The sequence below is a fragment of the Dendrobates tinctorius genome, unplaced genomic scaffold (assembly GCF_039654945.1).
Source record: "Dendrobates tinctorius isolate UK_male_01 unplaced genomic scaffold, ASM3965494v1 ptg000158l, whole genome shotgun sequence".
NCBI classification, from domain to species: Eukaryota; Metazoa; Chordata; class Amphibia; order Anura; family Dendrobatidae; genus Dendrobates; species Dendrobates tinctorius.
This window is the reverse complement of record NW_027361825.1, coordinates 37670895-37686706: the sequence shown is the minus strand read 5'-3', so window position 1 is coordinate 37686706 and position 15812 is coordinate 37670895. Positions and strand designations below refer to the sequence as shown.

Genomic DNA, 15812 nt, shown 5'->3' with positions numbered 1-15812 from the left:
AACCCCGCTCTGGTCCAGGGGAGGGCGAATAAGACTCAAGGTTTGGTTTTTTTTTTTTTACAAAGACTGCACTCGGGGGGAGATAAATCAGTATCCATGCTACACATCTGACCTACAGGTGACCGAAGACTCCAGTGCCAATGTACAGGTGTATGGCGTCACTAACTTTACAATACCATTCACACTCCATAGACAAATGACACAACACAGTGGTATGGTGTATGCTTACTGGTGTATATTGATATTTGCTGTACAGCAACCCCAAAAAAACCTACATATAGAAAGTGCAAACTTTAAATAATGCAGCATGGAAGGGATGAGATGGTCGGTATATACAGAAATACATAGCAGGGTTGCTGTGGGATCCACTGGTTTATAAATACATATTCAGACATCAAAAAAACTCACAGTGCATATATTTTATATGAATGGACTTTAAGAAAACCAGTCACATGCCATAAATATGTATTTATTCACCTGTTGTAAAAGCCGCTGTTCTCCTGAATCCGGCGATATTTTTCTTTTGCTCCTATGCCTCTCCAGTCCAGAGATATGACCCTGTAAATAAACCTAGGCTTTTTAGCCAAACAGGTGTGGTCCTCAAGAAAGCTTCATTGGGAGGAGCTACAGACCACACCCACTTGCCTTAAGAGACTAGATTTATATGCAGGGAAGAGAGGGCGATATCTCAGGAATGGAGAGGCACAGGAACAAAAGAAATACAATGCCGGATTCAGGAGAACAGCAGCATTTACACCAGGTAATAAATACATATTTATGAAAGGTGACAGGTTCTCTTTAATATAAAGAATAATGAAAAGTTGGAACATACAGATGCAAGTTCTGTGTCTCCAATTCGCTAAAGCTTTCCAGGATAATACTGATATTGAGCAGACACTCGTAGATAAACAGCATCAGACCAAGGAGGCAATGAGTCCCCCTTCGGGTCAAGTTACTTAAAATTCCCGCTTTTCAAAAAGTTGTGTAGGTTACCAATAAGGCTGTCATCATAGCAGTTAGATTGTCACCTTTATTTTTCGCCCCAAATCCCAAATAATAAATCAATCCAATAATGTAGTAATACATCCCTTAATATAGCAGCCATGTTGTTTACTACCCAATGACTCAACAGAATTAGAGATCCGGTCACTTACAAAAAAAATCTATATAAATCACATCTGGTGTAAATGCCGCTGTTCTCCTGAATCCGGAGGAGTTTCTCTTTTCTTTCTGCGCCTCTCCGTTCCCAAGATATGGCCTACTCTTCCCTATATGCAATTTGTCTTTTAAAGCCAAGTGGGTGTGGTTCTCAAGACGACACCCACAGAATGATATTGAGGACCACGCCTACTTGGCTAAAAATTCTATATTTGCACAAAGGCCATATCTTGGCAATGGAGAGGAGCAGGAAAAACATAAAAACAAGGCCGGATTTAGGAGAACAGCGACATGTGCACCAGGTTAAAAAAAAAAGACATATTTTTGGCAAATGACAGGTCCGCGTTATAGTTTTTTTTTCACATGGCCTTGTATTTTGAGAGAGATTGAAAGCTCTATTAAAATGAGAGCTATGATTTCATTGGCTGCTATGGACAACAGTTTTTCTGGTGAAATGAAAGCGGGGATTTGATCGGTTGCTATGGGCAACAAAGACAAGTTTTGTGGTAAAATGAACGCTGTTGTCCATGATTGCGTGACTTCAAGGACTATAACTTAACTGGCTTTTATTATCATGAACATAATTGTCCCCGGAGCATCCTTTTGTCAAAGAAGATTTGTTTTAACAATGAACAAACCAAATATATTAAAAATTTATCATAAAAAAGGGGATTCCGGGCCGCGGGCCAAGAAAAAATACAATAAATAATGAGCATTCCTTCTATCTGATCACGTCCAAAGGTCTATAGCTTATTACTGACAATGACAGAACTTCAGCGCTGTCACATTCAGACCGTGAGGAAGGACGGAGGGCGCGGGCGAGTGATACTATAGTAGTAGGACATGGTACAGTCACCGAAACATCGCTTCTGAGGGCTGAATACAGAATAAAAACAAGGGAACTTATTACAGAAAATGCAATACAACAATGCATCTAAGGAGATGGGCACCTTAAAAGGGGATCATTTTTTATTTGGTCTAAAAAATAGTTTCTCATCTGTTTATCGAAATTAGTTTTGCAAATGTGATCTATAAAAATTGTCGCCCCATATGGGTTTTGCAGGCTCTTAGTCTCTCGACACATTGCGCAACGAGTTAACGGAGAATCAGTCATTGAGCACAGACTCTTATCTGTCTTTTTCTGAACTCTTCTCTGCTGATTTATGATCAGATTACATCAAAGTTGAGCTGAATTTTCATGTAGTCATAAATCAGTTGAGAGGAGCTGTATATAAAAAAAAAAAAAAAAAAAAAGGTCCTGAAAGTGTCCATCTCCTTAAGGCCAGGATCACACATGCGAGAAACTCGGCCGAGTCTCGCTCCAATACATGCAGTCGCACGCCCCGCTCCTGAGTGCCGGGTATTAACATGCGAGACTCGTCCAAGTTTCTCACATGTGTGATCCCGGCCTTAAAGTGAATTAATTTAACCTAAATAGGTATAAAAATTCTGTGCTGATTCTTACTCCATCTTTATTGTGGTTAACAGGGCTGTGGAATCAGAGTGGTGGAGTCGGAGCCCATTTTGGTGGAGTCGGAGTTGGTGTCATGGAAATTGAGGAGTCGGAAGTTTGGCTTACTGCCTCCACAGCCCTGGTGGTTAAAGCATTTTTTCTGATACAGAGCTCCAAATCTCCTGCATACACACAGACGTGGCTGATAGACCAGGGTGCTAACAATCAATTCACTCATCTCTACAAACCGCCACGTAAAAAGGACCAGCTGCAATTCTCTACATAGCCAGATGGCGCTCCCAGAGTCAGTGCTCCAACACCATTAGAATCAATGAGGGTCCCAGAGGTCTGACCCCCTCCGGTCATAAAGATTTGGCATCTTAGCAATATACACCATTAAATAGGAATACCCCTTTAAACCCTTCTCGTAGAGGCCAGTTTTTAATTTTTCCTCTCCTTTTCCAAGAGCCATACTTTTATTTTTTCCGTCCCCACAGCTTTATGAGGACGAGGTGTCGTTTTGAATGTCATCATTCATTTTACAATATCTTGTACTGGAAAACAAGAAAAAAAAAATCCATGGCGGTTTTGTTTTTACGCATCCCATGTGCAACATGATTCTTCAACTCAATACGATTATGGTGAGGCCAAACTTGATTTTTTTTTTTAATTTAGGTGGCACAAAAATAAATGAATCATTCTGCTTCGTGTCGAGATTTCTTAAAAGCTGTAACTTTACTTTTCCATCGATGGACTTGTTTCTTGCGTGGTGAGCTGATTTGTTTTATTGACGCTATTTTGGACATTTTAATCACTTTTTATTGCATTTTTTGAGACACTGCCGATTTTGCAAGTTTTCCAACCTACCAAGAATGGGGAGATCTGTAATTTTTATCGTAGGTACACTTCACCTGTGAGAGAAAGAATCTTAAAAATATCCAGATAATCACATTGTATGATTCTTAAATAGCTAATTTGCCATTTATTGCATGAAATAAGTATTTGATACAATAGAAAAATAGAACTTAGTATTTGGTACAGAAACCTTTGTTTGCAATTACAGCGGTCTGACGTTTCCTGTAGTTCTTGACCAAGTTTGCACACACTGCAGCAGGGATTTTGGCCCACTACTCCATACAGATCTCCAGATTTTGGGGCTGTCACTGGACAACATTGAGTTTCAGCTCCCTCCATAGATTTTCTATTGGGTTCAGGTCTGGTGACTGGCTAGGCCACTCCAGGACCTTGGAATGCTTCTTACGGAGCCACTCCTCAGTTTCCCCGGCTGTGTGTTTCGGGTCATTGTCATGCTGGAAGACCCAGCCACGACCCATCTTCAATGCTCTTATTGAGGGAAGGAGGTTGTTGGCCAAAATCTTGCAATGCATGACCCCATTCATCCTTCTTGTCATTGGTGGAGAGGTTGGAGTGTAATTGAGTGCGTGGACAGGTGTCTTTTATACAGGTAACGAGTTCAAACAGGTGCTATTAATACAGGTAATGAGTGCAGGGTAGGAGGGCTTCTTAAAGAAAAACTAACATGTCTGTAAGAGCCAGAATTCTTGCTAGATGATAGGTGATCAGATACTTATTTCATACAATAAAATGCAATTATTTAACAATCATACATTGTGATTTTCTGGTTTTTTTTTATATTTTAGATTGTCTCTCACAGTTGAAGTGTCCCTACGATAAAAATTACAGATCTCTCCATTCTTTGTAGGTTGGAGAACCTGTGAAATCGGCAGCGTATCAAATACTTATTTTTCCCCACTCTATATATACACACAGACATACAGTATATATTTTTAGAAGCTTGACACTTTAATTTTAAGCTCCCCTAGGGCCCTCCAATCCTTTGATTGCTTATTTTATATACTGCAATACCACAATATTGCAATATGTAGATAAAATGGTCGCCTATGGACCCATTCCCATGGCTGGACTTCAGAATACCAAGATGGCAGCCATGAGGCCCTTCATTTGGCCCCCGACTGCCATAGGAATCCATTGGCAGTCACCCCACCCAGACTATGTTCCTTAAATGCTGCTGTCTGAGACCAACAGCAGAATTAAAGGGGGTTAAAAGCAGTGATTGGGGCTTGCTCTGATTGCTGCTGTTAGAGGTGGATAAAACAAAGACGTCATCCTCCATGTTTGGAGTGGGAACAGCTCGGGAGCCCGTTTCCACACAACCGCACTCAGCGTGTGACATACATGGAAGGGGTTAATACTGCAATAGTATGCAGTAAGCCCCTCTAGTGGTGGTTGCAGGTACTCCATATTTTATCATTTAACTTCATGTCTATGTAATGGGTTTGGATTTCTGTATCAGAAAAACTGAGCTGTGGGTAATATGAAAATGTATTCTGGACTGAACCAGAACAGTATTTGCACATTTCCTTTAAACATGATTCAGAAAAAAAACATGCAGTTTCTCCAACAACAGCTGGTACATGGTCAGGCAGCAATGCTGTGGCCTTGCTGATGTAATACAGAACTTAATAATTGATACTATTTCCAAGAATTAAATGATTGACTATTTGACACAAACAATAATTGTGGGAAAGGATGAGGTGTCCCAAAATAATACTTTATGTGATGTGTCTAGCAATGAGTATGTGACTTGTAGTGTATGGACCAAGTGGTGGCCATACAGACCCCGAGAAGAAGGAACTCCGTTCAAGAAGATAGTGAACCTTCCCAACAATCGATCTTCATCATTTATGGGAAATAGCCCCCAAACCCTTTCTGTAAGTGCTACCACCCACCATATGAACACCCGCCATGATCTGCAGCAATAAATAGTGTTGTGGACTGGAACATAAAGTGTTCTTGTCAACCCAAGACAAAGCTTGCTGTAGGTAAATGCAAGAACCCAAGCTTGTCTTGACAGGAGAGATGCCCGAGAAACATCCACTGGAGATCTCCATGTGTAATTTGGTCAGGATGGTGGTGAAACCTCCGTACTTTGCTACAGGAGGAAGAAAAATACAAAATATAAGACGAGGACAACCCAGGCCTGTATACAATGCAGGAACATGGGAATATACTGAATATGCATTGTGAAGAAAGATGGCATAAAAGGAAAAAAGCAGCAGGCATAGGAAAGCCATGAAGACATAATATAGCCATGCAGTCAGCCAATCACCTACCCGCAGTCCTGGAGCAAAAACATGAAGAGGAACAGATCCTCTGCATCCTACGACTGGTAAGATGGGTCCTATACTTGGCCATCTTCCTATGTGGCCACTAAGATATGGACTAAGGTGACTCGTGGTTGGGCTGATTGTCTAGTTAGCAGCCATCTCACCCGACTGTCCCATACACAGGAACACACCCTATGCCGAGCAATAGTGTTTCCCATGAGAGACCAACCTCTGATGGCGACTAATCTCACCAAGAGCAACGATTGGCAGTCCGTGTCGGATCTTTTTCCTCTGACATAGGATGCTGAAGGAAGGGGGGATAAGGATCTAAAAATTCTGAGTCGGGGGCCCCCATACACACGACTGTCCGCCCAGTATGTTGATATCATCTGATGTCAGTCTGATGTGTATAGGGGGCTTTAATCTGACATAACATCCTTACACTTGGGTCAACGTTTCCCAACCGGTTTCTCATTGCCTTTCGGGGGACAATAGGGGAATAATGTTTCCTTTGGGCAGATGTTCATTGCCAAAGGCCCTTTTACACATTGGTGGCCCTTGGAAAGTTCTGACTGTACTACTTCACAAACATCATATCTTTGAATTATGATGATGTCTACATCTTGTTTCGCTAATCAAACATTTCTTCAAGAAGTCTTAATCAAGAATTATATTGTAAGGTGGACGCTGCACATATACCCACCTCCCCCATAATACAGTAAATCACGATGATATGAGCGGATCGCAGCATTACCAGACACTGGCCTAATGGACAATCAGAGGAGAGGACTCTGCGGCTCTGGACATGTATTATTAAGCGACTCTCACTTTGCAGCTTTTTAGGAACTGGAAAAAGACAAACTATGTGTAATGTGGAAATATCACTTCCTGGCCGCCCAGTAACCATCGAAATGCCACATTTCTATGATCTATTGTACCTAGCTAGTCTGACTCAGTAGAGTCCCCCTATATGATCCGATGAAGCTCGTAGCATTTAATGGCAGCCATACACTTTAGATACCCGTGTAAAAACTAGACATAAAAAAGTCATATGAAAAGCATAAATGGTTTACAGCAAAATAAAAAATTAATGAAATACAGATTACAGATACAAAGAGGCCTCACTGAGACAGCCCCCCAAACCCAAATGATATGACCTACTTTATGGAGTTCTATCACCTTTTAGGTTTTAATAGAAAGCCCGTACATTTTAATTTACAGTCTCGGACAAGAAGAACTACAGAGGGATATCATTATTACAGGAGATGGGTATTATACTGGAGCTGGCTGATATAATAGCTGTCTGCTACCGCTAATTTACACATTTCACTTTTTTTCTTGCAATCTTATAAAAAACAGGATTTACATAAGTTGACATGATGACAACCTAAGGAAATAGAGATGTATAATCCCACAAGGAATCACTAATTAATACCCTTGGTATTTACATGGGCAGATCAACCATAACACTGAACCAATTGTCTAATATAATTTATTCCATTTCATGCCGGTAATAGGCTCTAACACTTCAGGGCAAGGACAATCAGATTTCTGAAAGTGTCCTGGCACCAAGATGTATTAACCCATTTCCCACAAATGGACGATACTACTGTATGTGTAGATTGCAATTGTTTTTCCGCAAACGGGTGTATAGTTTTGTGTAAGGGATGGCATGGAAGCAGGAGCGGAGCCCAAGCAATCTGCTCAGGAGCTGACTATAGTACAAGGAGTTCATGTTATGGTTGATTGGAGTATAAAATCATACTAATAATTTCTATGAACATAAACTTGAAGTGTGAGGAAAATTTTGGTATCCTATATGTGGCCTGCAAATTGCACTGCACTGTTTTAGGGTCGGTGATTGTAAGTTGCATATACTCTACTCATAATAAGTTAGGGATATTTGTCTTTCAGATGAAATTTCAGGCTGAACCTAAAATTCCCTGTAACCTTTTCAGGTGAACTTAATGTCACATCTCTAAGCTTCTGAGTGTACATGTCCAACTGTACAAATGTTTCAGTACTTTTTGCACAACTTGTTGTTCTCTAACAAAGAGATTAATGGCATAATTCACAAGAGGTGTTTGATCCATGAATCCGCCAATACATTTCGGGGTTCAGTTAGAATTGTTATTAATCAGTTCTCCTCCTCATCCGGCTGGTCACTTCTTGACATCATGACACCAAGACGACACCTAACAATTGATCCCCAGTACGTGGCCATTGCGAGGCTTCAAGCAGGATGTTCTCAGACAGAAGCGGCCACTGATCTTACAGTGTCAGAGTCATCAGCAGGATGCTACAGAGATAGAGACTGGAAGAGTCACAGAGAGGCAGAGAAGTGGACGTCCTTTGGCCACATCCCACAATGGGGACTTCTCGATTGTGAACAATGTCCTTCAGAACCAGATGATGAATGCCACACAACTCCAGGCACATGTAAGGGAGGTGACAGGCGCTCTAGTGTCACGTCAGACCATTCAATACCATTTACATCTGCGAAGTCTGTGTGTTAGATGACCTGCAAGGGTACCTGACCCCACCAAAAGGCACAGGCGTCATCTACGGTGGACGAGGGACCAGGGGACCTCAGTGCTGTTCACTGATGAAAACCGAATCACACTGAGCAGAAATGATGGCCACCAACGATGTTAGAGACATCAGGGAGAGCACAATACATCAGCCACTGTTGTCACCAGACGAGCCTTTGGTCGTGGTGATGTTAGTGTGGGCAGGTGTGTCTAGTCATACAGAATGGCCCTACACTTTGTGACAAGCCCCTACTACTGGAATAACATCATTAATCCAGTCATTGTGCCTCTGCACGAACAGCACAAACCTAATATCATCTTCATGGACAACAATGCTCCAACTCATCGAGGTCTCATCATGAGGGACCGGCTGCTGGAGACTCGGGGACCTCACATGGAGCGGCCTGCACTTTCTCCAGAAACCCTATGGGACCAGCTGAGTGGCGGTGTAGAGACTCGTAACTCTGTACCCGAAAACCTCAATGACCTGAGGGCCGTCCTTCAAGAAGAGCGGGATGCCATGTCTCAGCAGACAGGAATTCCACTTGTGACCAGCAGGAGACGTCTTTGTCAGCTGTAATCGATGCTCAAGGCCACAGGATATGTTATTGAGACACTTGACATTTTGGGGGTATATCCACCACTGTTTGGCTTTTGTTTCAATAAATTGTAGAAATGAGGAAATCACCATTGCTGGGTCTACTTAAATGCCCGACTGTCAGGATAAAATATCACGGTAATGGGAACTTTTTATGTTTTCCATAAATTTCACCCGAAAGCCAAATATCCTTTTTTGTGAGTAGTGTATGTTTCATCAACATCAATGTAAGTCACAATGATGATATTATATTTTTCATGACTCATTCCCAATTGTTCAGATTAAGGGATGATTTTTGCAGCCTCTGTATGTTGGCTAAAAAAATAAAATAAAATATGCAAATTACACTTTCAGAAAGGAAGAGGAGTAGAACTCTAGTGTCACCTACTGGAAGTAGCAATCCTAAAAATCAATATAGACCCTTTAATGGGCTTTGCCACATAACTTAGGATAAAGGCCAAACCAGATACTCTAATTTCAGGACACATGTTTCAGAGTGTTTTCCTCTCCTCAGTGCAAAACAAGAAATCTGATTTGGTTGTATGAGAGGCCTCTTCCAGGAGGTGGCACAAGAGCTCAAGTCCTCTTCCTCTCTAAATATACAACTTGAATATTTAATTTTCCAGAGGAGTATTGCATGGCCTATAAGTCTCCTTACACCAGAATGTCAGGCATGTCACTCTCCCACAAAGAGAAACGTTATGCCTTAGAGCCCTAAAAAAAAATAAGCTTTTCATTATTAGAATATTTTCTTATCTAGCCCACAGTGGGCTTATCCCAGTATTAGGCTATGTGCACACGTGCAGAAATGCTGCGGAAATTTCCACAACATTTCCGCAACTCCCGCCGCGGATAAAACGCAATGCAATTCGCATGCGTTTTTCCCGCGAAAAACAAGCTTTTTGCAAGCATTTTTCGCTTGCGGAATGCTTGCGTATTCCAGGCGATTTCAAGCATCGCTTGGAAATGTGAAAGAATGTTAAAAATAATAAAAAAAAAAGAAAAAATATTGTTATTCTCACCTTCTGATGGCCCCCAATCTGCTCTGCGGCACTCCCGGCATCTTCCGGTCCCAGTAATGCTTTACGCGAAGGACCTCAGAGCGCGACGTCATCAGCGGTCATTCGCGCAAAGCATTACTGGGACCGGAAAATGCTGGGAACATGGCGAGAGGCGGGAAGGACTTCGGGGGCCGCCGGAGGGTGATTATATCTCTATTTTCTATTTTTATTCTATTTTTTACAGGATTATGGTACCCATGGCCTGGAGGAGAGAGTCTCCTCTCCTCCAGGTCCTGAGTACCATCCGCACATGATCCGCTTACTTTGCGCATGGTGGGCATGGCCACATGCGGAAAGAAAGTGAATAAATGCATTCCTATGGGTGCGGAATCGCCGCGATTCCGCAAAAAGAATGTGCCTGCTGCGTATTTTTCCGCTATGCGATTCCGCTGTGGAAAAACGCCGCAAAACGCAAAAAAATAAACGCAAAGTGTGCACACAGCCTTAAAGGGATTGTCCATCCATTAAAAAAATAAATAAATATTGTTTAAAAAAATAAATAATTATATATTATATATATATCATTATAATATATATATTAAACATAGTGTTATTCTCCTTCTCCAAGCCTCCACTGCTCCTTTTCTGATGCTTCCCAGGTCCATGATGTTCTTTACTTCCTGGTCCCTTTAAGCACACAGGAAATGACTGCTCAGTCAATCACTGACTGATGACTCATCTGAGTCAGTGATTGGCTGAGCAGTCATTTCCTGTGTGTTGAGAGGGACCAGGGGAACAGGAAGTAGAGACGAGAAGAGACCAAAGAGGAATCAGAAAAAAAGCAGTGGGAGATTATTGTGGGGCAAGGACCAGTTAGTTTGTTTAGTTTTTTTTTTTTTAATTACGCCCTTTTAACACAGTCATGGAAGAATAAGACTGTTTTTTTCACTAAACAACTGAATGACTACCCCTTTTTTAAGCCAGAAATACTCATATCAATTGTCACATGCCTTACCCCACTGATCACGATCGGGTCATCCACAGTGCATAACTAATGTAATCAGTTTTCACCAATTAACACTAGACAAAGCATGCAGAGAGAAAGCACAAGTAGTAGGTTAACAGTACCGGCATCACAGCCAAGTGCAGAATGAGGACGTGACACACAAAAGACAGATGCAAGGAGGGAGATGTTGAGGTCAGACAGAGGTCTTTCTGTAACAAACCGTTTCAAAGTCAGCAATGTGCACAGATTTTGCAGCTCCTTCCAGCATTTCCATGGATGGTGGTGTGATATTTTGAGCCTCGTTTGCGCCAGCTGATGAGTTTTCTGCGCTTGGTGATGTCACATCTGCAGATGGTGAGGTCTCTTTCACCGGTGAGGTCTCTTTCGCAGCGGTTGAGGTACTTTCTGCAGTTACAGTGGTCATTGCTTCAACAGGGGAGGTCCCTTCTTCAGCGGAGGAACCGCCTTCTTCAGCAGAAGAACCGCCTTCTTCAGAGGAGTCATCTTCTTCTTCTTGTGATAGGAAAGCCTCTTCTTCCACTGGCATGGTTTCTCCTGCCGCTGGGGATATCTCTTCTACAAATTAATGGAATAAAAGTAGAGAATGTTACCAGCAGAGCCTCAATAACCAGATTCACCTCCTGACTACCTAAAAAGTCAAGCTGTAGTCCAAGATTCAAGGAGATAGTTATGCATTCACGAGACTGTCCTGGAGTGGAACCATTCATGAACTTGCGGTTCTGACATCGCCTGGTACATATTATCACAGAGATCTCCCTATAAATACCCTAACAGATAGTTGGGCTTACTGCCCCTTTAAGGTTCAATCCGTTTTAGACTTATTACTTTAATGAATGCCTACATACAAGAAATCTTTTATGTTTTTTTTTTTTTATTGTCTTACTACTCAATTATCGAGGCAACTATCTCCATATGGCAAATCTGCTAATCATGTGGCTTTCTTTGCTGCAGTTCAGTAAAGAGATACATTACGCGCAATTAACGAACAGTGAAAGCTCCTAATAAATGTAATCAATGATAGAAAGTAAAATAATGTGGTTCATGTAGAGACATATTAAAGCCGCTCATAAAGGTCATGTTCATTATTTGTCCAGCAATCAATTCTTGAATCCCCCAATACGTTCATAACCACTGAATATCCATTATAGGGGAATATAATTAGCTGCCAGGACTTTTACAGGTATGGATAGCTACAGGTACAGGGCAAAATATGTTACTCAACTGGGTGCAATAGGTAAAATAGTGCAATGTATATAAAAATAAAGGAATGTCATGTAATATGGCCAAAGAGCTGCAGTACTAGGACACAAACGTAGCGGCTACCTGCAGCCGCCACTAGAGGAAGCTCACTGCATACAGATGTATACAGCGCAGCTTGAATTCATATGTCACTCAAATTTCCGCATGAGGTCTCTATCTGATATAGCATTGCTTCAGTAAGGCTCACCATGGCTTGTACAGCTCTCCACATTTCTTTCTAGTGAACTTTGCTCCATGTTTGATTCCATATCACTGGAATGCACGGACTCAGATTCTAGAATGGGGGTTAAATTCTGCACTGGATCCAGGGCTGGGCATTGATTCTGGGTAGAACCTATAGATTACAAACAAGATTACTTATTAAAGATCTCATACACATAGGACAAACCCAGTCTGCGATGAAAAAAAGCATTATACGTTCTACACTTTATCATCATTAAACCTTTAAGAAACACTACACTCTCTTTGACGTATTGTTACCTGTAATCAGCCATGCAGACTGGAAAGAAGCGGACTAATGTAGATATTAGTAAGACTGTGGTGCCGATCTGCATATATACAGCAGAGGTAAAAATATTTAGCGCTATAGGAAATGGCAAAGTAATAATGACAAAGTCATGGGGGTGTCTTCCCGCAACTGCGGTCAATGAACTGCCTTTCTTGTATAGAAGAAAAAAACAATATTTACCGTTAAAGAAAACTTATCACTTTCCATAAATATGTAAAGATAAAAATATTTTACATGGTGTAAAAGCCACTGTTCTCCTGAATCCGGCGTTGTTTTTCTTTTGTTCCTGCGCCTCTCCTTTCATGAGATACAGCCCCCTCTTCACTGTGCATAAATTTTAGTCTTGTTGCCTTGAGGCCACACCCACTTGTTTAACTAAACTAGAGAGGAATGAGGGGGCCATATCTCAGGAACGGAGAGGCGCAGAAACAAAAGAAATACAACACCGGATTCAGGAGAAGGGAGACATTTATACCAGGTGAAAAATTATGTATTTATGGAAAGTCACCGATCCTCTTTAATGAGCTACATGTTCTGTTCTCACTCAGCAAACAGCTGTAATTCAGAGGTATAGGAAATCTGGATGAACTACTCTTTGGGAGCTGTAACAGCAGTCTTAAGCTCGTCGTTCCCTTTACCAGAAACATAACATTTTTGGGCTTCCGGCATAGACAATTTTTCTTAGCCACAGCACTGGCGAGGACTAAGGGCTCGAACAGTTGTAAGCCGGCAATCGCTTTCATATGCTAGTAGTTTTATGCAAGGGATGAGCCCGTGCTGCATATTTTTAGATATCATGACATCTTCGTCTTCTGAAAATATAGAAATTGATCTAGCTGCTAATAGCCATCTGTGACACTTGTCATTGTGCATGGCTGGCTGTCCACCTATGGAGCAGGTCAAGGGTAATTTCGGAGTTCCACTTCACATTTTATGACTGCCGTTGGTTGTCCCATAAACATCACTTATCGATCCACAGGTACATCTCTATCAATCGCAAAAATGCAGGGTTTATTGTGTATGGAGCAGTACTGAGCAGGTGCGACCACCTATAGACCGTGAATACACCAGTGGTCGCACATGCACACTACTGCTGCTCCATTCACACAGGAGACTTTGGAACCTCCATTTTTGTGATTGTATAGGTCCCAAGCAGATGCACCACACTATTGATCTTACATACGGTATATAATCTATTCTGTGGATAGGCAATATACAGTCATATGTTAAAGTTTGGGCATCCCTATTAATGTTAACCTTTTTTCTTTATAACAATTTTGTTTTTTTGCAACAGCTATTTCAGTTTCATATATCTAATAACTGATGGACTCAGTTATATTTCTGGATTCAAATGAGGTTTATTGTACTAAGAGAAAATGTGCAATCTGCATTTAAACAAAATTTGACCGGTGCAAAAGTATGGGCACCCTTATCATTTTCTTGATTTGAACACTCCTAACTACTTTTTACTGACTTCCTGAAGCACTAAATTGGTTTTGTAACCTCATTGAGCTTTGAACTTCATAGCCAGGTGTATCAAATCATGAGAAAAGGTATTTAAGGTGGCCACTTGCAAGTAGTTCTCCTATTTGATTCTCCTATGAAGAATGGCATCATGGGCTCCTCAAAACAACTCTCAAATGATCTGAAAACAAAGATTATTCAACATAGCTTTTCAGGGGAAGGATACAAAAAGTTGTCCAGGTGTGATGGTAAATTTTCGCCGAGGTAGGCTTCCGGGCGCTAACCATTGTAGCCACCACCTCACGCCCAAACCCCACCTGGGTCAGAATCCAAGATTCAACGGCCATGCCGTCAAACACAGGGCCCCTGAGTTCGGGTGGAAGATCGGGCCCTGGGCCAGTAGGTCTGGGCGCTCTGGCAGTCGCCATGGGACATCCGTGAGCAGCTGTACTAGATCTGCGTACCATGCCCGACGGGGCCAGTCGGGGGCCAGCAGAATCACTGGAACCCCTTCTGTTTTGATCTTCTTGATGACCCTCGGAAGTAGTGGCAGTGGGGGGAACAAGTATGGAAGGCGAAACTGGTTCCATGGCAGAACCAACGCATCCACGGCGATCGCTCGCGGGTCCTGAGACCGAGCGACGAACACGGGTACCTTGGCGTTCACCCTGGAGGCCATCAGATCCACATCCGGTGTTCCCCACCATTGGCAAATCTGCTGGAAGACCTCGGGGTGCAGAGACCATTCCCCGGAAGCGACACCCTGCCGGCTGAGGAAGTCCACCGCCCAATTTTCCACGAGATGTGGACCGCCGGAATTACCGAATGGTTCCTCTCGGCCCAGTGAAGCACGTGTCCCACCTCGCGCATGGTTGCCCTGCTGCGTGTGCCCCCCTGATGATTTACGTAAGCCACCGCCGTGGCGTTGTCCAATTGAATCCGGACGGGACGTCCTGCTAGAAGGTGCTGAAAATGTTGCAGCGCCAGTCGGACCGCTCGCATTTCCAGCAAGTTGATCAGGAGGCGTGCCTCCTGTTGCGACCATTGCCCCTGAGTCGTGTGGTGGCGAAAAACTGCTCCCCAGCCGAGGAGGCTGGCATCGGTTGTGACCACCAGCCACTGGTCTGGGGGGAACTGATCGTCCACCACTGTAGTGACTGTCTGACCTAAGAGGACAACCGGCACCGACGATCGAGCGTGAACGGGTTCTTGTCCCAAGATGACAAGAGGGCGTGTGCTGTAGGAGGCGAGGATGAAATTGTGCAAACAGAATCGCTTCCATTGCCGCCATCATCTTCCCTAGTACCCTCATCCCAAACCGAATTGTGTGAGGGACTGGTTGCAGAAGCTTCCGGATTCTTTGCCGGAGTGCTAGAGCCTTGTCCTGAGGGAGAATTACCAACCCTCGGGAGGTGTCGAAAATCATCCCTAAAAACGAAATCCTCTGGGCTGGGACAAGGGATGATTTTTTCCTGTTGACCAACCACCCTAAGCGGGAGAGGGTATCCAGCGTGATGTTGACGTTCTCCTCGCATGCCCGAAATGAGGGGCCCTTCACCAAGAGGTCGTCTAAGTATGGCAAGACGACTATGCCCCGAGAGTGTAAGATGGCCATGACGACCTCTATTACCTTTGTGAACACTCTGGGGGCGGTGGCTAGCCC

At 42.9% G+C, this 15812-nt stretch overlaps 1 protein-coding gene across 1 annotated transcript in view; it reads right to left on the bottom strand.

The window, feature by feature from the left end:
* Positions 1 to 213: 213 nt before the first annotated feature.
* The window catches only part of CCDC9 (coiled-coil domain containing 9), a 50391-nt gene continuing 34792 nt past the window's right edge, over positions 214 to 15812 (bottom strand). Inside the window, exons 11-13 of the mRNA XM_073549339.1 lie at positions 12365 to 12511; positions 11117 to 11472; positions 214 to 5585 (exon numbers count right to left, since the gene is read on the bottom strand). Coding sequence (XP_073405440.1) covers positions 5556 to 5585; positions 11117 to 11472; positions 12365 to 12511 — 533 coding nt within the window. The 3' untranslated portion in view covers positions 214 to 5555. The remainder of the gene's footprint in view (positions 5586 to 11116; positions 11473 to 12364; positions 12512 to 15812) is intronic.